This window comes from Electrophorus electricus, chromosome 1 (assembly GCF_013358815.1).
Source record: "Electrophorus electricus isolate fEleEle1 chromosome 1, fEleEle1.pri, whole genome shotgun sequence".
NCBI classification, from domain to species: Eukaryota; Metazoa; Chordata; class Actinopteri; order Gymnotiformes; family Gymnotidae; genus Electrophorus; species Electrophorus electricus.
Window position 1 is genome coordinate 1,603,741 of NC_049535.1, and position 24,143 is coordinate 1,627,883.

The 24,143-nt window shown below is 45.8% G+C and overlaps 2 protein-coding genes across 7 annotated transcripts; one reads left to right on the top strand and one right to left on the bottom strand.

Moving 5' to 3' along the window:
* Nucleotides 1-479: 479 nt before the first annotated feature.
* atxn1l (ataxin 1-like) lies at nt 480-7,406 on the top strand. 2 transcript variants are annotated; one of them, XM_027007472.2, is made up of 3 exons: nt 480-632; nt 1,931-3,096; nt 4,140-7,406. In XM_027007472.2, exons 2-3 carry the CDS (start codon nt 2,056-2,058, stop codon nt 5,457-5,459), a joined length of 2,361 nt encoding a protein of 786 aa, XP_026863273.2. In that variant the 5' UTR covers nt 480-632; nt 1,931-2,055; the 3' UTR covers nt 5,460-7,406. The 2 variants fall into 2 exon arrangements, with proteins under 2 accessions (XP_026863273.2, XP_026863272.2); XM_027007471.2 differs by having other exon boundaries at nt 480-599.
* A 4,392-nt stretch (nt 7,407-11,798) lies between these two features.
* On the bottom strand, nt 11,799-22,161 carry LOC113575778 (zinc finger protein 821). Of its 5 annotated transcripts, none has more exons than XM_027007480.2 (6): nt 21,750-22,161; nt 17,395-17,491; nt 17,172-17,284; nt 16,272-16,370; nt 15,746-15,912; nt 11,799-15,627 (listed from the first exon to the last, which is right to left on the bottom strand). In XM_027007480.2, the coding sequence occupies exons 2-6, from the start codon at nt 17,477-17,479 to the stop codon at nt 14,871-14,873; spliced, it is 1,221 nt and encodes a 406-aa protein (XP_026863281.1). In that variant the 5' UTR covers nt 17,480-17,491; nt 21,750-22,161; the 3' UTR covers nt 11,799-14,870. The 5 variants fall into 5 exon arrangements, with proteins under 5 accessions (XP_026863281.1, XP_026863278.1, XP_026863280.1 ...); XM_027007477.2 differs by having other exon boundaries at nt 17,395-17,526; XM_027007479.2 differs by having other exon boundaries at nt 21,737-22,161.
* Nucleotides 22,162-24,143: the final 1,982 nt, after the last annotated feature.

Genomic DNA, 24,143 nt, shown 5'->3' on the forward strand with positions numbered 1-24,143 from the left:
AACAATATTAAACCTCAAATCACTTCAGTGGACCTGGGCCACAATGTAGTTTTTAAAAGGCTATAATTTTTGGATTATAATTTTTATAATTTTCTGTGAAACAAAGTACTGACTTCGTACTGAACTATTAATACACGTTCAAAACCTTGAACACTGGAAAGATTAAAACACATCGAAAAATGCATTTATTTATTAAAGGTTTGAAGTAATATTTTTGCTACATTGAGTAATTATTTAAGCTTTTAAAACATATCGGAAGAGTTACTTGAGAGAAAAATGCGAACTCCTAGCAATTCGAGAGGTGAATGGGCTTGTTCCTCGATTAAACCACATGGGAAACGACGCATTTATTAGAGTGTCTATTAGACCGTCTGTGTGTGCTGCTAACAGTGCGAATGTGCGCAGAACAGCGCCACGTTTGCGCCCCGCTACGTCGTGACGCGGTTACGTCGCGACGTCATCCGCGCGCGCCGCCGCGCTCTCGTTTGCTGGCCTCCGAGAGGGGCAGAACTCACCAGCCCTGATTTGATCATTGATTTACTACATGGAGCCGTCGAGAGTTTAGACCCTGAGCATAGGCCGCACCATGATATGCGGGGGTGAGTCCGCGATGAGAAAACGAGTCGTTACAAGTGAGAAAATGTCCGTTTTTAACCCGTTACAGACGCGAGTTTAGCCGATTAGCAACGGCTGACTTTCCAGCTCGCGTCGGTTGTATGTCGCGAGCGTGCAGGCAGAGTTGAGTCCTTTGGGTTCCGTCGATGTAGTAAAGTTTATTTAAACACTTCACACGTTACAAAAGTTTCCTTTGGCGTTTGGCTAACTAACGTACAGAACGGTGGTGTGTTGGTCTTCTGTGGTATGAGATTTCCTGTGCAGTTTGCCATCTTGTTAGCTCGCTAGCCTAGCTGGTTAGGACACTTCTACACCCTGAATTATGGCAAAGCCCTTCGTCTGTAGACATAAAAACAGGCGGTTTTAAATAGTTGAATACTTTAATCTGCTTTTTCATGATATCTAACTTTTCTTGCTAATCCCAACGGTTTAGAAGAGTATAACATTTCAGAATTAAGCATTGACGAGCTTGTCATGTTCACTTTTGTCATAGTTCAATCCTGATCCTAGACTTCTTATTTGTCTGCTGAATGTACATTGTTATAACGGTCGACTTAGGCGTTTTTTTTTTTATTTTTAAAAAAATTTTTTTTTTACATTTATAGATTTTAATGTTGCAAAGTTTAGTTTTTGAGTCCTTAACAGTTCTCATGTAGGCTCCTGTCCATTAGGCAATGACTGAAGGCATGACAACCTGTTGTACATAGTGTATTGGTCTCTTGTAAGTCGCTCTGGATAAGAGAGTCTGCTAAATGCCGTAAATGTAAATTGTCTGAAAGCTAACTGTTTAAGGTGCCTTAGATATTAGCAATACACACTTATAATGTGGTGATTTGCAAAAGATAGTGGTAATGCATATTGACATATTTTACACTGAAATAAAACTGAATTAAACCCCCATAGAAGGCTTTACTGTTTGAAAATGCAATGATTTTACATTTTTACTATGTAAGAAATGTTTCGATTGGAGATAAAAAAAAAAAAAATTCTCTTGGGGATCACAATGCAATTAAGGTGGGCAGATATGGAATATTTCCCAGAAATTCTCTCATTGCTGCAGTTTTGGCTGCTTTATGTGAATGGTTGTGTGGATGCATAGCATGCCCTATGGTTTTTGAGGAAGAAATGAATGTCAGTAGTTTACTTTCAGGTTGAATATATTTGCAGCAAAACAATTCCATATACAGTGGTGGAATATATCAACTAAAAATTAGTAATGGCAATAATTACAAATTAAGAACCTTTTATAGGCTTATAGAAGGAAACTTGTAAGCAAACCAGAACTGGCAGTCACATTGTGTGTGTGCATATTTAGGTAATGTGATGGAAGAGGTCAGCGGGAGGTTCTCAGATCTGATTCCAGTGGTGCCATCTCTGTGGAAGTCAGGCTTCGCCCCTCCCACTGCTCACTAACGTCACCTGTACCCAGTCCGGACCACCATGAAGCCAGCCCAAGAGCGCAACCAGGAGTGCCTACCGCCGAAGAAGCGAGATCTTCCGCTCAACAACACCCCAACCACCCCCAACAGCAGCAATAGTGCAGGAGGTGGTGGAGGAGGAGGAGGAGAGGAAACGGCATCCGCACAGAGCTCTGGAGCATCTGGAGAACCCCAGGGGGGAGGAGGCAGCACAGAGTGGGTGCGGACTCAGCCTAGCCTGCACTATGGAGTGGAGGGGCCAGACAGCCTTGCAGGGCTCCCTGTGGATCAGTACAGCATGCTGTACAAAGTAGCACTCCCCTCTGTCACCTACTCTCCCACCAGTCTCCACCCTGTGCTCAGCCACATCTCTCCCGCCTACACGGTTCCCTCCCCTCTGTTGCAGCATGCCGGCATCCCCTATCCCCCGCTCGGCTACACTCCGGTCCCCCACTCTTCTCTGCAGTTTGTCAGCTCTCCTTATGCAGCCGCCGTTCCCTATGCGGTGCCCCCGGGCTTCGTGCCCAGCCCATTGATATCACCCCAGTCTGCCATTCCACAGCCACACCCAGTCTCTCATCTTGTCCCCTATTCATCAGTCATTCAGGAAGGCGTGGTCTCATCCCCCCCACAGCAGCAGGTGCCGGGCCATGCGTACGCTAAAGTGGCGGCGCCCACGACCCTCCCACTCGTGCTGTCCTCCGAGCAGGCCGCAGCGCAGCAGCAGCTGGGCGCCGTAGGGGTGCTGCCTGCTGCCGAGCTCAGCCCCAGGACGGTGCCCGTCTTCTACCAGCCCTCTGGCAGTGCCAGGGCTACCCATCTTCAGCGGGACCCCCACGGCTGTCTGCTGGAGCAGGAACGAGAGGTGAACGGAGGGGAGAGGGAGCACGAAGGTAGGGAGCACCACCAGGACACAGCTTACTTGGCCCGGAGTGTGCGGCCACCCCAAGCCGCACCTGGTGGGGTTATATTGGAGCTCCAGCCAGACAGGATACAGAAGAGCCGCAGGCAGGAGGGCAGAGCTTCGCCCGGGCAGCGCAGTACCCCAGACATGGACCTGGAGGTGAGCCAATCCTGACTTTATGCCATTCTACATCCTTGTTGAACTATTTGGCATTACGTTTAATGTGTAGCTGTTTAACCTCTTAACTTTAGTACATATTTGGACAACAAATGCATCTTAATAAAAGGATGGTAACAGGGGGTAAGGCAATGTCACAAATTTGATTTCTTGCAAAGCAATTCCTGTACCTTTTTGCAAGCATTAAAAACATTAAACATAATTTGTCACTTGCCTTTCCAACTTGTAAATTACAGAGTGTTTCAGCAGGTCCCTTTGTCAGCACAGTCAAGAAAAAGCACTTAGTCTGTGCTCTGTGATTTAGGTGGTACGTTTTGTCACTTGTGAGGAAATGTGTAATCGGATGAGTAACACGGAACATTTTTATTGTGTTTTTCGGTGTGAGATCTTGAATCTGCTGCCTGAATCCATAACCATTCCAGTTTGGTTCAATATTTACACACTTTTATTAGCATAAGAATGTAATGGTGTTATTTTTCTTATGAAAGTGCTGTATGCCAAACCAAACCCAGCATTTAGTCCATGCTATGTTGCCTTATGTTTTTTAAAAAAATTGGGAATGATTGTACCTTGATGAGTCAGCTGATTATCTTGGCTCTTATTCATTAAAGTAGCCATGTGGCACATTTTTCCCAATTTCCTTTAATTCGGCATCAGTTGCACCATTTGTTCTGCTTCACTTCCTTCCTTTATTAGCTATAGCCTGGGTGTGTTGGCGGTTGGGTAACAGGCGGGCAGACACACCACTTCTTAGAAATTGCCAGATTGCTTTTTTTTTATTATTTACTCTTACAGTCAGGAATTCTGATGTAACCAGGAAACAGAAGTGCTTGAGAAGACAAACCAAATTTAGTGCAGTTGGTTTGTTTGTGTGTGGGGTTTTTTTTTGTTTTTGTTTTTTGTGGGGTTTTTTGTTTGTTTGTTTGGCTTTTAAATCCCTCCACAAAGTTGAATAGATTCACTTTTGGAAAATGTGCCTCTAAATGATTACAGATGTCTTTTAAAAAGTTCTCATATTACTACAGGTTCAGCAGGTGGTTGGACGGCTAGCTTCTCCAGTCCACAGTGCGAGTCGCAGAGAGGTAACACATGGCCCATCCCAGAATTCCCAGCGGAGCAGAGAGGTTCAGGGGGAGGGCAGGACTGTGTATGGGACCTCCCCGGCTGGCCAGCTGGACCTCAGAGCCCCACCTCTTCAGCAACAGACAGTGCAGCCAGGCCACGCTGTGATCCTGGCCAACGGGCAGCCGCTCCTTGTACCCCTCGACTACCACCACCAACAGCAGCAGCAGCACTATCCAGGGCAGCCCAACGATTCCACAGCGGGTATGGCCTCTCCCACGCCATACTCCAAAGCCTCAGAGGCTGCAGCCACGTCGGGCATCCCAGAGCGGACGGCGACAGAGCCTCCCCCAGCCCCTGCGGCGTCCGCCCTTCCCCCGGCCCAGGCTCCGTCCCTCGTCCCGGCTGGGCCCGGGCCTTCACACTTCATGAAGGGGGCCATCATCCAGCTGGCCACGGGCGAGCTGAAGCGGGTGGAGGACCTGCAGACTCAGGACTTCGTTCGGAGTGCCGAGGTGAGCGGCGGCCTGAAGATTGACTCCAGCATGGTGGTGGACATCCGCGGCAGCCATCAGCGACCCGGCCTGGTGGCGTTGCACTTCACCGTGGGCGAGCAGCAGAGCCGCGTGACCATCGACGTGCCCCCAGAGCACCCGTTCTTCGTCTTCGGCCAGGGCTGGTCGTCTTGCAGTCCTGAGCGCACCGCTCAGCTCTATGGCCTGGCCTGCCACCATCTCCAGGTGGGCGATGTCTGCGTGTCGGTCGCGTTGCAGCAGCAAGCCACACCACAGCCCAAGCTGCCCCCTCCGGCACAGCCTGCGCACGCCAGGACTTCTGCCAAAGCCAACCCCATGCCAGGCGCCTCTGCCCCCCAGCCCATGGGTCCTCCGCCACCCCAGCACCCACGGCCCCTGGGCCAGCTCAGGATGGAGCGTGCCCAGAGGGAGAGGGACCGAGAGAGGGCTGACAAGGATGAGCTCACACAGGCAGGAGTGCCCTTGGGACATGGCGACGTGGCCCCCCGGCCAAACAGGACTTTGGCAGAGCACTCACGCAGTTACTATTTGCACAGTGAGGGGCACGGGCGGGCCGGGGCAGCGTTGGCCACCACCTCGGCCAGTGCCTCCCAGAGACGATGGTCTGCCCCCGGCTTCCAAAGATACACCATCAAGACCGAGGAGGGGGTGCGAGCCCCACCCTCCGCCTCCGGCTCCTCCCGTCCCTCTTTCATCCCTCAGGAGGTTAAACTGTCCATTGAGGGGCGCTCCAATGCCGGGAAGTAGCAGCAGCCGTGCCAACACTGGGCGCCGTGGCAACAGGTGTTCGGCAGGAGGAAAGTGTCAGAAATAGTAGAGGATGAGAAAGAAGGAGCAGGAGAGAGAATGTAGCCTCAGAATGTTTTGAGATTTTGCACACGTCAGAAGATATTACATCCCCTTTTTCTTTGTTACTCCAGGCTTGCGTGAGAGCACTTGGGCCAGTTAGTGCCAGCTCAATTGCGTGCAGTGGCAGCGGTCTGGCATGGCTGAGTGCCTGCACTGGTAAACTATCCGCCGAAGCCTCACAGCCCGCTCCCCTGTTTTGTGGATGAAACACAAGTTTGGCGATTATCACTTTTGCAGAGACGCTCGCAGCTCTTTGAATAAATGTTTATTGAAGGAAAGTTGCTGGGGAAGGTGGGAAGAATGGATGCAGCCATATCCCCACACACCCACACACACACACACACACACACACACACACACACACACACACACACACACACACACCCCTCCTACTTGATCACTTGTTTGGACTGTGCTACCTAAAAGAAGCCTGAAGGCATCTCTCTTAGTGTTGATGAATCCCTATTGCTTTATTGAGCTCTTGCTTTGACTGAGACTTCAAAATAATTTTTTTTTTTTTTTAAGGGACATGTCATTCTCGTGTGACTGCACTTCTGCCCTGCCCCTCCTAGCCCACTGCTTTTCCTCAGCAGAGCGGTGCTGAGGGGTTGCCGTTTATAGTGTGAAAGTGCTCGGCCGACATCTCATCCTTAATCAACCAACCAACAATCAATATCTAGGAACACCCTAAAGATTAGATATGGCTCTTGTTGTATTGAAGCCACGTTTACACTGTCCACAGTATCATGCTCTACCTGTGCCACAGTTTTTGTTTTGTTGTTTGTTTGTGTTTTGGTTTTTTTTAGTTTTGAATCAGCATTCCAACTTTCTTAGCATAAGTGAGTAGACATTATCCACGTGCCCCTACAGCAAATGGCCTAAGAAAACAGCCTCTTTCTAGTACCTCACGGCCAGAAAGGTTCCTCACCCTGGCAGTTGACTCATTTGTCCTATCTTTGTCCTGGAGATATTGTCTGGTGTCCATCAAAATCATCACCACTCACCAAGCTAAGACCAAATGTGGTTCGGGTCCTGGCTGCTGGCGACAGGCCTGTTGTCGTGGAAATGCAGTGGCTGCTATGAGTGGATCTCCACTGCTGGGTTCAGGAAAGCCCTGCGCAGTAACCAAAATCGAAGCAATAGTCCTGGTAGAGCACAAAGCTGACTGATTACTTTCACCCCTCCTTTGTACATGCTTATTTTTACTCCCATTGTGACAGACGTAATGTACATAAACATCTGTAGTCTGTCTGAAAAATTTATATCTAAACATTTGCCTGCTTCTTTCCTACCAGTTGCACCAAACTGTTGAGTTTTCAGTTGCGTTTGATTTCCTTAGCCAATATTATGACGGTTACTATGTAGGTTTTCAATGAAGGCATGTTGGTGAGGTGATACAGCATGTTGCATTTTGATAAGATGGATCTCAGCATTGAAATCACAGGTGTTATTAGAGGTCCTGGTTATCTAAGCACACCTAGAAAGGCTTAATTTAATTAAGAATAGGGCTCTTAGTCCTGTGTTTCCATATTGTTTTTCTAGTTGATGTACTTTTGTACAGTATAGGACTCTTTGTCTGTACTTCGCAATATTACTTGAGTGATTTCTCAAAACTGTCTTGTAATTGCACAATACGTTCATAAACGATTCACACTGACCTGTTTAATTGGAATCAAATCTTTACATTAGCTTTTTCTATGAAGGGAAACCTTTTGTGTAGGGTTTTTTTTCTGGCTTGTGAGAAACTGACATGTGTGGTTGACACTGTTTACACATTAGCCAAGCAAATGCTGTGGTTTAATTTTACATACATCAATTTGGTTTTGGTTCGTGAACAAATGCGAATGGAAAAAATGAAGATTAAGTGCAATTAGACCAAGTATGTTATTGAAAATAACCTTATTTGAAATGACATTCCAAAAGGAGCATGACATTCCCTTTCTTATGCAGTGAAAGAGGAGATTTCCTTTTTTGATTAGGAATGTTTTGTGTTTAACTATTTGACCACTTAATTATGATCCTCATTAGATGAGAAACCTTGCATCTCAATTTCAACTTGTCCCTCATACAAAATGATGTTTGGCAAAGCATAGTAATCTTTTTGGGTCAGGACTACATTTCATCATGCGCTTTTATTTTAACTCCTTTTTTTTGTCCAACCTAATAAGGCTTTAATAGGTAATCCCCCCCCTCCCCCCCCAAACATTTTATTTTTAGGTTGATGTAAGATGGTAATGGGTTCTCTATTTTTTTTGTAGCTCTCACATCTGTGTGATGTTCTAGCTGTTGCACAGGTAGCATTGACTTCTACCACTAATCTTCGTGTGTAGAGTGGGTGGTGGTTTGACCTCATATAGGTGACTTTTGGCAGGTGTAATCTCATGCCTTTTTGTTTTTAAACCTATTTTGAATGGTCTTGAGAAAAAAAAAATGTAAAAAAAATTATTTATATATATATATATATATATATATATATATATATATATATATATATATATATATATATATATATATATATATATATATATATAAAAAGTGTGTGTGTGTCCAATAACTGGTCACTGAACATCTTGTGTCCCATGGTGACTCCAAATCTTTTGTTTCTTGTACTTTTAAAGCTTCCACATAGCTGTATTCTTTGAAGTGGTCTTGTGTTTCAGGTAGGTCAGCTGTGCGCTGTGGGGGTGAGCCCTGTTTGTTTCCATGGTGGAGATGCGCTGCGTGGTTTGAGAGAGCCCCACTTTCATGCTATTTATATACACGGGAGCCTCAGAACTAGATCAGGCTCCACACCTTGTCCCTTCCATTCCCTGCCACTGCCTCAGTCTCCCTCGCCTGTCTGGCCTGCCCAGGATGAGGCGTCCAGAGGGGACAACTGCGTTCCCTTACAGCTGGCCTGGACGCACAGCAGTCCTCTTATCCCATTCCTTTGTAGGCAAAGTAGATCTGACCTGCGTTGTGACCAAATACTCCTCAAGGATGTTCAGAACATTAGGTAGGCCGTTCCTCAGTTCATCGATGGACCCGTTTAGCAGGTTTTCAAAGTATTTGATGTTTCTTTGAGATGAGACAAGCAATACCCTTCCACACAGATTACCTGAACACTGTACAGTTTTAGCATGAGCTATGCAGTAAATGCTCAGATCTAACTTTCACAGCAGTGTCCTTGTTTACTCAATAAGCAACTGGACTTTCTCTTTTGTATTACACTCACTATTCACTGATCATGCAATCCTCCTCAACGAGACTGTGCCCTTCTTTCTTTCTGTTTTTTGGTTGGTTTGTTTTTTCAACCTTGATGTAGCCATCTGTGTGTCGCATTCTTAGTAAAATAATCCGTATGGTCAATTACCGCCTTCTGTTACCAATCGGCCAGACGTGTTTTCCACTTTGTCGTGTAACTTGAAGTTTATTTCTAGTCATTTATTTTATGTTGCTTGTTACTGTATGTCAGAGTGTCGCCAGCTGTGCCCTCTATTCTGCGCCTTTTCAAACACACCATCCTTCCTACCAGCCTCAGGCGCTCAGAAGAGTCTCTGGCGTGACTGGTCCGTCAGACCCAGGTGGGCGGGAAGCCAGCAGCATATGTAAGGCTTCCGGACTGAAACCGGGACACTCTCTCCCACTCTGGTGCACTGTGTCTGAGAAGAGCTGTATGTGCCTTCCCCATTGTCTCATCTGTGTGTGATTACTCTGGTCTGCCCTGACTCAGCCATTGCCCATTACTGTGCTCTGCATGCATCCACTCCAATCTGCTGCCATAATCATCTGACTATATGGTGGCCTTCCTGCTCATAATCTTCCCATATACCCCCCCCCCCCCCCCCCCGGGGTTCTTAATCGCATTAGACACACACGTTTGTACAGGGTCTTGTCAGCGATGTGTGTTGCTCCTGTGTTCATGTCTCCCTCTGTCTCCAGCCCCTTGTGGGGATGATTCATGGTCTGGATTGTATACCCACTCATACCTTGCATCTTGTGTACACAAACTGCACAGTGCCACCTGTAGATGGATAATGAGCCTGTACTCTTGACCATTATGTTACATGCCTTTAGCAGTATCTGCTCACCCTGCTCCATATAAAACCAGTTACACAAAATGTATCTAATCACCCACTATACTGACCCCTACTTTTAACTAAATGAAAGATGTCTTGCACTTAACCCCCCCTCCCCATGACTTGGTTACATAGTAACCCTTCCTTTAATATTGAATTATATGCGAAACTAAGTTAAAACAATCATTCAACACTTGTGTATGTGTGTAAATATAAGATGGTAAGTTTTCTATATTATCAAGACGCTTGTCGGTAACGCCTTAAGATGTACAACGTTTGTTGTTAATAAAACAACACTTACGGGTGACTCTCTCTCTCTCTCTCTTTCTTTCTCTTTCTTTCTTTCTCTCTCTCTCTCATATATCCATTCTGATTAGAGCAGAAAGCAGTAGTCGTCCCCCCCCTTTAGCAGGTTAACGCTGACTCCCTCTGTAAAGGATTAAAATTATATTACATTTCAATGTGTTTATTGACAAATACTCAGTAAAAAAATTGACGCCTACTGATTGTGCGCCGACCTGGTTCACAGTGTGTATCTGTATTTATACACACAGTATGTATCTATATCAATACTCAATATGAACTTTATAGAAAGTGTACAATTTTCAAATGTTTCAGTTGATTTTAGTTTGGACCTTATTCACAAATGGCGAAGCCGAGGTAAAGAGGAACCCTAACCCTTGCACTGCTGTGGTGTGTAAGCCACAGGAACTCCAGTGTACTTTACTCATGAGCGTTTGCCTCTTAAATCCTTATCATGGTCACGTTTATGCCTACTGTAAAAGCAAGACTTATGGGAAATGCTTGGCAGACAAAGTTCAGAGGGGACCTCCTGCTCTGTAGTACTGATGAGACGGAGGAGAGGTCCCCTCGCATGGAGATGAATCACAGCGGGTGACGAGTGGTCACTGGAGGTGACGAGTTGCATCTGCTGTCAACTATTGTGCAGCGTCTTGGCTGCACCACAGAGGTTGCAGTATGTTGGGGGAGTGGATGAATGCTCAAATCAGTGACGCATCTGTTATTGGTAGTACTATCACTTGTCTAATTTTGTGACTTTTCTCCTTTTTGAGAGGTTTTCTGACCCTTCCAGAGTCCACACGTCGTGGTGCCTGATGTATTTGTGTGGAACCCAGACTGACCATGGCATTGTTGCAGGCTAGAGTAGGTAATGGAGATTGACATCAGGAGAAAGTGAGAGTGGTTTAAAAGTTTTAAAGGAGTAATTATGTACTTTCAAATTTGACATTGTACTTTTTGGCACTAAGTGACACTGCTTTTTATGTGATGTGTGACAAGAAATCGCATCTTTAATGCATAAAGGATCTGCAAAATATATGCAATGATGTGTATGTAATATTCAATCCTCAAGTATAATCCAGGTTGTATGAACTTTGTATAGTGAGTTTTAATATCGTATGGCCGTACCAATATGTATTAATTCTTATCAGAAGCCTTAGAGTTGTCTACCCAAAGTGCTCCCTTAGACTACCCTACACCTACCTGAACTTTACAAAGCATTAATAACTATATTTTGTTGCATTTCTTTCTTTTTTTTTTTTTGTACCCTCTTTGAATAAAATAGATTTGTACTGTATATTTGTACCTCTCTGTGAACTACTTAGGGCTGACTTTGTTTTTGTTTTGCTGTTTTAATTCTATGTAAGGACACAAAGATATTGTATTTTTATTGTTACAGCTAACTTCTTGGAAACATTGCATTTATCATGTTTGTTAAGTAAACACAATATAATATATATATATATATATATATATATATGTGTATAAATATATATATATAATATTACCAAACTGGCCTGGCTCACTTTCCTATTACATTGTCTAAATTCCTAAGAGTTTGAGTGAAAAGGGTATTGTGCACCTTACTGCTACATCTATTGAATCTCCCATTTCCAGTTCTTGTAAGTACTAAAGTTTGCCTAACCAAAGATTCCCTATTCAAACAACAGTAGATATAGTGTGATCTTGACCATGTCCTTGTCTCACCCTCGGGCTGCTCTGGGGACCTGTCTGCATTGTTAGGATTTCAGAGCACTCTGCCAGGTCTGGGAGAAGAATGGAGGCCTTTGTGATGAGATAAGTGGCAGGCCGTCTCAGTGTGCAGAGCGGAGTGTTTACAGACCTCGCGCAACGCACACAGACAAGGAGACACTTAGCAGTCAGGTCCATGTTTATTCCAACATTCTGTTCCTGATTTCAGAGCAATCTTTAGACATATTTCTGTAACAAAGAATGGCTTTCCGAAAGGGGCATTCGGAAGTGTGACAAAATGTGTGCGGTGTTCTCTGTTTCACTTCTGTTCCTTCTGTCATTTGGCCTTTACTGACATCTGTAAACATTGATCATCAAGCCAGTACCCTGATAGACTAACAAAAAGGTAATTTGTCAATAGGTCCCTCTCCTTAGATTAGTTAGAACAGAACTAAGCAGGCATACAATAACTGAACGCAAGCTCATAAAATATCTAGGACATGTAGCGTACAACATGCAAAACTGAACTAAAATAGCCCCAGACACCAGATTAGGCTTCAAAAAGCTATTCTGAAGTGGAAATCAACTATCAATACATCTTCCCTTTTTAATGCATAAGGTGTCAACATGGCTTTATGACTAAGTAACTCAATATTTAAAAATGCATTTTTAAATGCTTAAAAATGAGTTTTCTTTAGAAAGTACATAGAGCTGCTATTCACAAAGTTCAGACGAGTGGGGGTAGTCCTGACTTCAGACCGGTTTTGTGACCAAGATCTCTATGAGATGGGGAGGAATCTCGACCTAGTTAAACCCTCAACTCTGAGATTTGTGAAGATCAGTCCTGCGCAGCCAAACTCTCTAAACAGTAGAGCCACGCTGTATAATGGGAACTGCAATACCCATCATCTGGGGGTCACAATCCTAAAATCAAGCTCCGCCTTTATGACGTAAACTATGGCAATGATGGCTACATTCCCTGGAGTATCGATACATCAGTTTATTCAGTCATACTCCAGGAGCCGAGTGCCACAAGCCCCGGGCCAGTACACATCGCAGACTAGGAGTGCTGAGTAAGGAGGAGAAGCTTCTCTTGTCTACCATGACCTCGGCTCCAAAAAGCTTCAGGATCAGCAACTGTAGTCTGCAGTGCTTTGCGAATGCTGACCCTGGTGCTCCAGAATTGCCTGAGTTGTGTAATGTGCTGCATTTAAGTCCTTTTCCATCATCTGCATAGTATTAATACAAAGTGTCCGATACAGTTTTTGAGTACAGATCTTTGCATAGTGATTTGAGCCACTCATGAGAGCTGTATTTGGAACGACACTGCCCCATCTTCAAAACCTTGGTCTCCCCACCTGAGCAACCCCTGGGAATGGCTCAGACAAGAAACCTTTATACGGTATGCACATTACATAGTCCTTTCACTCCCACAGATTTAACCTGTGTAACGACGAAGAGGTATTATCGAGTATGTGGAACAAAAGTTGTCACAGAAGTCTTTGTTGAATCTCAGTGTTGAGTGGCATGTCAGTTATTTCAGCAATAAATAACTGAAATGAATAAATGGAATGAAATAAACAAAGCATACCAGTAAAGTAAAATATAATAGCTTACCCTGTTTTCGAGAGGTACTCACTGTGTGTAATAGGCAGTGTGGCATGGGTGCTGTAACACTGTTTGCCCTAAGTGAAGCTCTGTGAACTCAGGTCTACATCTGAACTAGTGTAAATGTTATATAATAAATATTTATATTTAACTACTTGAATATACATCATACAATCATAATCTACAGCATCTACAATTTCCAGTAAATTGCTTATGAATTATGAATGCTCAATTCTTCAGATAAGAAAGATTTATCACTCATCCTGTCTGCATTCAATTGGATTATTTCATCTTTCATGCAAACTAATTTACACAATAGTCATACCAAAACTAAGAATGATATACCTGACTCTATACACAAAACAACTGTCCAGTGACAAAGGCAACCTTTTTTTCCATTTGTACATGCCTTGACTGCAAAGGTAAGCATACTGAGGTGCAGGGCCCCACTAGAACAAGAGAGGTAATAAACATACAGTACAGTGACCACAGCAAAGTAGGAGAGGGGGAGTCAGTCGTGACTGACCAAGCACTGGCGGACCACAGTCCTGGTTCGGCTGAGGAGTGTGCAGTGTGAACGATGTGCAAAACTGAGTGAAGGAGTAGGTCAATGTGACCATTAAGAGATCGTAGTTAGCAAACAGCATGAAGGAGGATGACTTCTGTCGGTTCCTAGGTCAGGGAGCGGGCTGACGGTGGCACTCGCTGTCCCCGACCGCCTGGGAGAGAGGGGTGTGTTCCGTAAGCCGGCACGGAGCCTTCAGAAGGTCCGATACTGCCGAGAGGAACACGAGCCAGACGGGTTCTGTTCTGACCCACTGGTTTCCTCTTGAGTTTTACAGCAGTACTGTGTGTCAAATATCAGAGCTTTTCAGGAGAGGACAATATGGTAACAAATTGAGAGCATTGTTGATGAATGACACCTCAGGTGAATGATGCCTGTTTAGACAGGCGTTGGGGGATTAGCAGAGCAACAGTAACACGGAGAGTCTGTTTAAGTGCGTATTGGCATAATGGATGTATAGTCTGTGTGCTGGCCTATATAACCCCTGCAGTCCAGGCAGAAGCCATAGATGAGGCTGGGAACCGAATTGGCCTGTGCTGAGGTAGTTGAGTCCGTGGTTTTAAGCTAGCCAGTGACCGGCTCTGGCACGGAGAGGGAGGTGTAGCTACGGGTAAACTCTAGCCAGCGGACTGACAGATTGCATCAGCGGGCTGTGGGTGTGGCTACGTGTCTCCCTCCCCTCACTGTAGGTCCTTGTGCAAATAGAGACCCTCCTTTATGGAAGTGCTGTACTACTCTGAGTGCTAGATCTGAAGTATGTAGGCCCTGAAAATGCAGCAAGACAAATCCGCATACGACATTCTTGTTCATAAAGCAGAGGGATACGTTATTCTTCACCCTGCTGTTAACTTTTTAATTTGCTGTATAAATGTGGAGAGTTTGTGTCTTGGAAACCTTTTGTAAAATAGGTTTCTGAAGCAGTTGCACATTTGGAATGGTTTCCCGCCTGTACAGGTTGCAACCAGAGCTCTCAAATGGAAGTCTTAAGAAACCTGTAACTCCATGCCTGCATGCTCGCGTGTGTGTGTGTGTGTGTGTGTGTGTGTGTGTATACGCGCACACGCGTACGAGCGAGTGTTTGTCCGTTTAGGGTAGCTTCATGAACAACCCGTTGTCCATGGAGGAGACGGGCATGGTAAAGGGGAACTGGAAGAGGTTCATGTCGGCCGTGAGGGCGGCCATGGCGGCGGGATCGTGCTCGATCTGCGTGCGTAGCGACGGGTCAATCTTCTCCAGCCGCCTCTTGAGCCGCTTGGCCTCCCTCTCGCGCACCAGCCGTGCCTGGCGCCTCTCAGGCGTCTCGTTGGCACGTTTGAGACGCATGGCCTCCCGATCGCGCTGGAGCCTCCGCGCCCGCTGCTCCTCTGTCTCCTGCAGCCGCTGCATGCGCTTGGCCTCGCGGTCGCGCAGCCGGCGGAGCTCTCGCTCCTCCGGCGTCTCGCATGCGCGCTTGCTCTTCTTAGCCACGCGCTCGCGCTCCAGGCGCTGCAGCCGCGCCTCCACGGGCTCGTTCTTGCGCCGTGCGGCCCACTTGCGCACGGAGGGCGACTGCCCGCCCACCAGCTGCTGGTAGGCCACGCAACTGTTGCACACAAGCAGCACCCCGGCCGGGTACACGGGCATGGGGCTGAGGAGGTCGGGCAACGGCGGCAGGCTGGGTGATGGGCTGAGGGCGTCAGGGAGGGAGGGCAGGGAGGGCCCAGAGGAGAGGAGGCTGTCTGGGAGCGGGGGCAGCGCGGGGCCAGGGCTGGGGCCAACGGACAGAGGCTGCCCCATGGAGCACACCTGGTCTCCACTGCTGTTCTCCACGCCGACAGGACCGAGGAACTCCTTCAGCTTTTCCCTGCAGTGCGGAAACAGGACAAGGCTCGGCTCGTATCGGACGAAAGGCAGGATTCCTGAACACGTGTCAGTCGGCACTTCGCTGACCCTGGGGCTCATTGTGGCTGCGGCTTACAGACCTGTTGAAGTTGTTGGTGTCGGTGAAGCGAGCGCCACACACCGCACAGTTGGAGAGTCGGTCGTCAGAGTGAATGAGGAGGTGGCGCCCGAGGGAGCCGGGTGAACTGAGCGCACGTCCACACACTGGACACACGTAACTCTTACTGCTGCCCACAGCCGAAGTGTGCTGCTCACATCAACAAGTAAACAAACAAACAAAAACAAGATGACCAGATATGAATATGAAATTAGAAAGAACATTTAAACATTTCAAAGCACGTAATGGATGCCTGGTTGTGACAGCTATTGGCCACATTGTGCAGTACACGGGTTTCACCTGACCCACTGCATCAATACAACCCCCAGAGACACGGAGGAGTGAACCACCATGAAACGCACCCCGAAATCCCTTCAGAGGGTCCCGACAGAGTATGATCGCAGCTCTCCCCTGGTTCACACTTGCGGCTACGAGAGGCACGTCACGGGGCTCCGGGAGGCCCCGAGCTGCCGCTAGCGTCTCAGCTCCCCGGAGCATGGTGTCCTCACCTGGTAGACGTGGGCAATCAGCCTCTCTGGCTTGCTGAACTCCAGGCCGCAGAGGGGACATACAAAATTGCTCCCCAGGTCTGTCCCCCCCTCGTTCTCCTAATAGACACAACGTACCACACAGGGAGGGTGTTAGGGATGGGTCCTGGAGCGGAGGCAAAGACTCAGGCTGACAGTAAGAGCAGAGAAATGAGTGGAGTGGGCGCGTGCTAGCGCAGATTCAGGACGCGCTGTCGGAAGGGCCAGCGTGGGGGCGTGCGGGGTATGTCGGTTTAAGGCGCTGCAGTAGTAACATGTTGCCAGTTTATGACTTTACACACACTCCCCACTCTACCAGGCACATGGCCCATGGTAGCTGCCAACGACTGAGAGGAGGCAGGAACGTGGCATATGAGCGTACCCCACTTCTGTGTGAGTCACGCCAACTGGTGAGGGTGACACTCAGCACTGCATCGCCATAGAGGTGTGAATCACGCTTCAGAAATAACCATCGAGATTCGCTTCCCGATACAAGCAGGAGCTCCTCGACATTCCCGGAGAAAGCGCCGGTTCTGATGTGTCGTAGAACCGTGAATCCGCGCTCTGCTTTTGTGTCAGTGTCTGTCCAGTTAACTGACCTAGGTTTCCTTTAACACTTCACCTTTTAATCAGGACTCAGAAACAGATCAGGAAGGCATTTCACTTGAGGACGACTGTAAGATGAACCAGCTGCTAGTCTAGACTTCAAACGTGCATTTACATCTTGTCACTAAGACTTAAGGAGAGTAACACTTTCCTCTGGATCGGCCTGGGGTTGGCGGCTTACTATGGGTCACCATGGCAACCAGCACCAGCTGGAACCAAGACCGCGACCTCTGGAGTCATAAGACCTCCCTCCGATGTTCTGACAGGCAGGCTCACCTCCTTGATGTCTCCGCCGTGAGCCAAGCAGCGGCTGCCCTTACTGCTGGACACGTTGTCATCGGCGGAGGAGCCGGAGGAGTTCTCCTTATCCAAATCGCTGTCGCTGTCATCTGCAGACAAAAAGCAAAGTGTCGAACACGGCCGGGTGACGAGTGGTACACCTTCTAGTGGAGCAGTGCTGATCGGGCCCAGGCATTTCCCTGGCGACGGCAGATCTCACCAGTTATGCTGTCGTGCTCTTCCGGTTCTCGGGAGCTGCCGCTGTGGCATTCGAGGGTTTCCCCAAAGTCATCGCTAGTATCCATCTCCGACGTGTGCTGTGGGCCAGAGAAGCCAGTCGTGTGAAACGGCCCTGCAGATCAAAGAGGAAGCGAGGCCTGACCGACCTGGAAGCGATAAGGACCAAAACCCCTCTGCATGCAAGAAGTCCTGCCCACTGACTTAACCATTCAGCTGGTTGAATATACATGTATCCTGATGGTAAATGAGGGCAGCGAAAAGTAAAGTATAACGTTAAATGGAGACAGGCTCAAGGGCACTCTCAGAGGCAAGAACACGCAGAGAGAAGTACACTAAACCAGTTATACTTTTCCTGTATGAATCACACACACACACACACACACACACAGAGGATAATTTCTAGGCAGACATGCATGCAAGCTTCCACTCTGCTAGAGAATCTGCCTTGGGCACTGCATACATTAATATCAAGGCTGAAAATTATTTCATGCTGTTCTGTACCATGGCTGCAATCTCCAAGACAGAATGGTGTCAACACATGCACGGCGCAAATGCCAGCAATAATGCATCAAAACGTAACAGATATGTGCATTAACACATATGCAGTCACAATCACAGTCACAGTCGCACACCCCCGTCCCACCCGCCACTATCCTGCAGGAAACAGCCGGACTGTGCCGCCTGTGAGAAACGGCTCCTTCGCATGCACCCGTTCGCCCACGCGGACCTGCCTCTCCCTCTGTGTTCCCCGCCACCGCGCATCTCATTACAGCCTCTCGGTCTGCCCAAGACCCAGCTCCACTCCAAAGCCTAATTATTGCTCAAAGACATCAATCTTAACACGGCTTACAGAGGAAACTGTTCGGAAGACGGCCGAGTAAATGTATGTATGCTACTCCCCCGTTTAGGACACAGCAAAGCTAGAGTCACGTCACACTCACCCAGCAGTTGAAGGCCAGGTGCACACAGTCACCCTGTGTACTTTTCTTCTGCTCACCTGGAGATGAGCTCAACTTTTTTTTTTTTTTTACAGATTTTCCCACTGCATTGTTATTGTTATTTTTTGCATCCTATAGCATTTCAGTAACATTTACCAAGTTAAGTTTACAACACCAGTGTTCATTAGCATGTCATCCCAGTGAACAGATACAGGCACTGAGGATTTCTTACCACCACCAAACTGTGTCAGCCTATTCATGAGGCGTCTGGGCCATCTCACAGGGTGTCAGATTTGTATGGGGAGGGATGGGCTCGGTGCTGAAGTATGAACATAACAGAGGCTCCACCGCACCAGCCAGTGATTGATGTGTGAGATGCCCATCCCCCACAACTAGGCTGTGTCTGTACATCTGTCTTCCTACCCACCCTCCTCCACCCCCCACCCTCTTACTCCACCACACCGTCCTCCTCCACCCCTTCCTCCTCCACTCTCCTCCACCACCCCCCAACCCTCCTCCTCCCTGGCTTGCTCACGCACTCTCTGCCACACTGATGTTATCTCTGAGTCTGTGTGTCTGTAGGCAGGAGGTGACGCAGTGTCTGACTGAGTCCAGACAAAGAGACAAACTCATCAGCCAGCAGACATGGGAGAAAGAGCCGGCTAAGGCTCGCAGAGGGTGGGGTGGGGTGGAAAACAAAAACACACAAAAGAGAGAGAGAATGCCAAAACTCAGCTCAAACGGCAAGCTGTGGGGGTGTGCTTGGATTCAAACTGACCACCTCCGGTCTCTCCCGACAACAGCACCCCTAAAAACCAGACAGACAGAACACACACACACAGCGGTGCCCTTTCTGTGGGTGAGCATTCAACTTTCTCAGGGTAAAGCAACAGGGGCAGACAGACATCAGACAATCAAACTAGTCAAGCAATCCAGTGTTCACTTTAATTGACAGAGTGGTATTTCAGTCTCTAAGGAAATGCAGCTCATGCCTTCTCACTTAAGAAAATCAGAAAAGACCAGTCTGTGGAGGTCCCTGGTCTGGTATTTTAAGGGCTTTCTGACACTTGTACCAAATACTTATGTCCATACTCAGGACCAGTTCCGGGATTGTTTGAGGAGGGGCTCACTATCGATTGCGTAATTCCTTACGTCACTTCTCTGCACACACAGCTTCGCAAAATGGTAGAAAAAAATCTGTTTCCTGCTTTTTATTATTTTGCTTGGAAACAAACACTCAAAGAGTGAGAAACGGAGAAGCAGTCACCTTAAAAAATGAACCAATCACGCAGCCCCACACAAGGGGCCGGGAGCGGGTAGCTTCCACACCAGAACTCGCTAGTAGCAAACCCCAGACCCCCGCTTTCAGGAGAACCAGGGATCAGTACTCTGGACCACTCCCGGACTCGAAAAACAGCTTTCACACTTGACCAAGTGTACAGAATTCCCATACCGGACCTAGGTCCGGAAAAAATCTCTAGAGTGAAAGTGCCCTAAAACAGAGGTGCTGATCTCTGGTCCTGGAGGGCCAGAATCCTGCACATTTGCAGGATCTAAGGACAAAACCACAGTTGCTGATCCAGAGCTAGGATTTACTGAACTATATTTTCAGTAGTCCTCCACCTCCAAAACAACCTTAACATATGTACATATTAGTGGATTCAGAGTACCCAACTCAGAGAGTAAAAAACTCTGACTGTTTGTCCCCAACTGCTCACCAAACAGACATCCAGACACATCATGAACTGTATTCTTGTTCCTGTATTCTTCTAAAACATTCCAGCATCATCTGAAACCCAGAGATTCATCATCGACACAAGTGTGATAAAACAGGTAACTTTTTCTGCAAACACATGTCGACAGCCCACCCAATGATTTGTGAAACTGGAGGCATTTTAGCACTTTTAGTTAGATCCCCAGAGTTGTAAAGAATAAACTGTAATGTTTCCAAGTCATACTCAAAAATGGATGTAGAACACACTCTTAAAAAGGATCTTATGGCCATCCCCTTTAATGGACTTGTACAATATATGTTCTCACTTACAGCAACAAAAAGCAGGAAAACATCGTTCATATATATGTTTGCTAGGCAAATGTCAAATGCAAAGGGCAGGAATGGCTCATGACATGTTACTAACGAGAAACAGCCGTCCGTCTGACATCAGCCAGAAGGAGGGGTGGAGGTAAATATGTTGTGTTGGTGGCCATAAGCACTCTTTAGGGAGAAAAATGTCTCACAGTACAAAGATCTCTGAAATAAGGTATAGGACCTAGCAATGTCAAAAGCAATACATTGACAACAACAGTCTGGTTTACTTTCTCCTTAAAGTGTATGAATAAGAGCAAAGTGAAGTGTTTTCAAACTAAAACAAAATGTCCATTTCTGACAAGTAATGTCAAAGTTTTAAAAGCAAGTGTTACGAAAATGCCCCGTAGATTCCCACTGAAATAAACACGTCTGTTGGGGATTTCAGAGGCACATGAACGACACCTCGGTGTTCATAAGGAGAACAAATATTCAACGACAAAAATAACCTGGATAAAGTACCCCATTGGAAATGTATGTAAAAAATGTTTTTACAGTAAACAAAAAAGGATTTCAAATTTGCTTTAGGAAAGATGTTGACCAGTTCAGGATAACCAATGTACTCAACCTAAACACCCATAGTCTAACGGTTAGAACGATTTCATTAGCCCTAAAAGACAAAAGCCCGATGAGAGCAGATAGCTTGGTATCATACTTCAGCCATAAACATGAAGTCCTAACTTCCTTTACGCTACCTTTCAGGTGAGCACCCAATGAAGATTGGACACTAGAGATCGGGATAAAAATTATTATTATTATTTTTTTAAATCTGTCTTTGCTAAGATTTATTGCAGGTTACTGTCTAGTAGTGTTAGATTAGAATCGATTAGAATCAATTAGGAAAAAGCAACTGGTCCTCTAGCCTTCTGTTTGAAGGTGTTCCGCCATTCGTCCAACGGTTCATCATTTCATCTGATCTCTTCACTTAAATCTCACTGAAGTGCTTGAGTAAAGCAGGTAGACTCGGTACAAATGGAAGCTATAGTCTTAACCGAGGACAAAAACACACACTCCAAATTTCTAGCTAGGTTTGCCAACAGCAGATAAACTAAAAGTTATAACATCCACTAAGAGTATAAAGCAGCAGCTCCATTAAGAGAGCTGAGCAGCAGATGTTCTCGCACAAAGCAATGCGGATGTAGACTAACAGTACATTTCACAACAGTAATCCACGCAATTGCCAGCCAACCAATTCCGACATTTAGCGTGTGAATGGGTTTAACCGGAATGCCGGCACTGGGAGGCATAAGTGTAATTCATTCTCCAATATAAATAAATGAAAATAGTGTTTACAATACCTGGGATACCTACAGTTCACTTTGAAAGGGTTGGTCTGTTTTCGTCTTGACATTATAATCCCCCACTGCCTGGTGGAGAAAGTCCAGTCTCCAGACCAGCCTCCAGACCAGTCTCTCCCCGGTCCGACAGAGGAGATTCTTCCTGGTCCAGTCCAACTCCCAGTACAGTCCCTTTAGATGTTCAACTGGCCCAGTCCGGGAACAACAACAGTGCGACAAGAGAGGCGAGCCGAAGATAGAGATGGTCTAACCGGGCAGCACTATTAGGCTCGTTTAGTTAAAGGAATAAGACGTTTAATTAGAGAGGTCAGACGTTTAATTAAAGGAATCAGACTGGAGAGTTTTGCGCACAGACCCACTCCGCAGCCCCGCTAGCCTGAACACGGCGAAGGTTCAGTCCGCCGCGGAGATGTTCCTCGCCTCGCGCAGCCCCGGGAGCCGCTCCGCGAGCTCGCGCCGCCGTAGCCTCGCGAATGCACGCACACTGCGGAGCGCGAGCGCCGCCGTTCCTCGTTCTCCGTATCTGGTTTCTAAAGGAAAACGCCGAAACGCATTGTGGGATGCATGCCGTAGGAAGTGGAGGATCACGACTGAGTCGACTGGACTGTAACAGACTTCTGTAGTATAGCGCGAATCACCACTAATCGGAACATAAAATACAATAAAATATCCAATTCTTGAATCACTCTAAACTTAAATTGTGTCATTAATCCCTTAATAGCTGATTAATAGCTACTTAAGTACAGGTCTATAAGTTGCTGAAGCAGGTGACTGGGGAACACACTAAAAGAAGTCTAATCTTTCAAGAAAAAAATAATTATCAAAGTTAAAATTAAAAAGTGTAGTAATGCACATACTGTTTTACATAACTTTAATAATAAATAACATTTTGCAAAAGTTACAAGATACATCATAAAATATATGAGACAAATTATGATTATGATCTGTTATTAATACGTTCTTGTAATCAAGTAAGATTGGCATTCTTTATTTAAATGAGTATCTATTTAATTAGGTAGTCTGAGTTGTTTGGGGTAGACATGCTCTGAAACAAACAGCTGGATGTTATACAGACCCACTCTGCTTTGCAAATCACCCCAAAGCCTACATTTGTTTTCAAATAGTGGTGAAATGTAAAACACATCAAAGGGCTTCAGCATGTCTTATAAACAGTGTTGTAAAGAGAAAGACCTCATTCGCTAAAACTCATAAACCTGTGTATGGCTATCCACGCATAAAGATCAGACTGCCCGCCAATCGACTGCAGATATATAAAATACAGAAAACAGAACAATTAGTACTCCAACACTGGTACATTAGTGAGTTTATAGTGTTAGAATGTAATTCATCTGAAAAATAAGCAGTTTTACTTTTTCATGCATAAGGCAGTTAAGAAAATCCCAGGCCAAAGAAGAACTGATTGGTCATCGGTATAACTCTATATTTCTTTGAATACAGAACATGGCAGAAATTCTAGTTAACCATGATTTAAACAACAATAAGTAACACTGTTGTATTACCCTGTCCTGTATACAGCCTCACGGTTTATCACAATATGAGAAGTTATCTGACACTTGATCAGTTAAAATGGGATTTTTAATCAGTGTTTACCTCAACCCTTTATTTATTGTGATATAAATGTCATCTTCCAGAGCTACAGATGTTTAAAATAATAAAATGCATTTTATTTTAACACTATTTCCTGTGCCTGGCACACATCGTTTTGTGCAAATATTGTAAGTATGAGCCACTAGAGGGCGTACAGTCTCATTATTTGTCTGACCTAATTATTCAATGGCTTTTAAACCTTTTGCATGGGAAATTGAAAAACAAAATATGTTCAGTACAGTCATCAATATATTATGTTTTAGCTACACCTGATTCAATAACATTTCAACTCTTAAAGACTATATAAATGGATAAATATATGTGAAAAACCTACCGGACATTTACTTTTCAGTTGGTTTAGTTATTCTACACCCGGTTCGTGTAAATCACCAATGTGGAGGCTATAGGTGCTTTAGATATCATCCCAACTCTTGACCACAAGTGGCATAGTGCAGGTCTTGCTTTTTAACCCTTTGGCATACCTGCAAATAAAACTCAGCTGGCTACCCATTCTTGACTAAGAAAAATGATATTAATATGCTTTTAAAAATTCTGTTCAAAAGAATATGTTTATGGCACTACATTATATGGGACAAGATAGGAATGTGAAATGTTCAGGTAAGGAGTGATTGAATATTAATGTTTTCAATTTTAAAATTATCTTTTAAAATATAATTACTTAACCAAAATAGGTGTACAAATGTGACAGTCATTAAACTAACCTTGTTATTGAAAATAAACCAGAACAATAAAAACAATTTTACAATGATTCTTCACTAAATAACCTGTTCAGTGACTC

Bases quoted from the DNA above. Each gene is read 5' to 3' on its own strand.
- atxn1l (XM_027007472.2), top strand. From the start codon at position 2,056: ATGAAGCCAGCCCAAGAGCGCAACCAGGAGTGCCTACCGCCGAAGAAG. The intron at 3,097-4,139 runs GTGAGCCAATCC...ATATTACTACAG, and splicing joins CCCCAGACATGGACCTGGAG to GTTCAGCAGGTGGTTGGACG.
- LOC113575778 (XM_027007477.2), bottom strand. From the start codon at position 21,789: ATGTCAAGACGAAAACAGACCAACCCTTTCAAAGTGAACT. The intron at 17,527-21,749 runs GTAGGTATCCCA...TTTGATCTGCAG, and splicing joins CAACCCTTTCAAAGTGAACT to GGCCGTTTCACACGACTGGC. The intron at 15,913-16,271 runs GTGAGGACACCA...TGATGTGAGCAG, and splicing joins TGATTGCCCACGTCTACCAG to CACACTTCGGCTGTGGGCAG.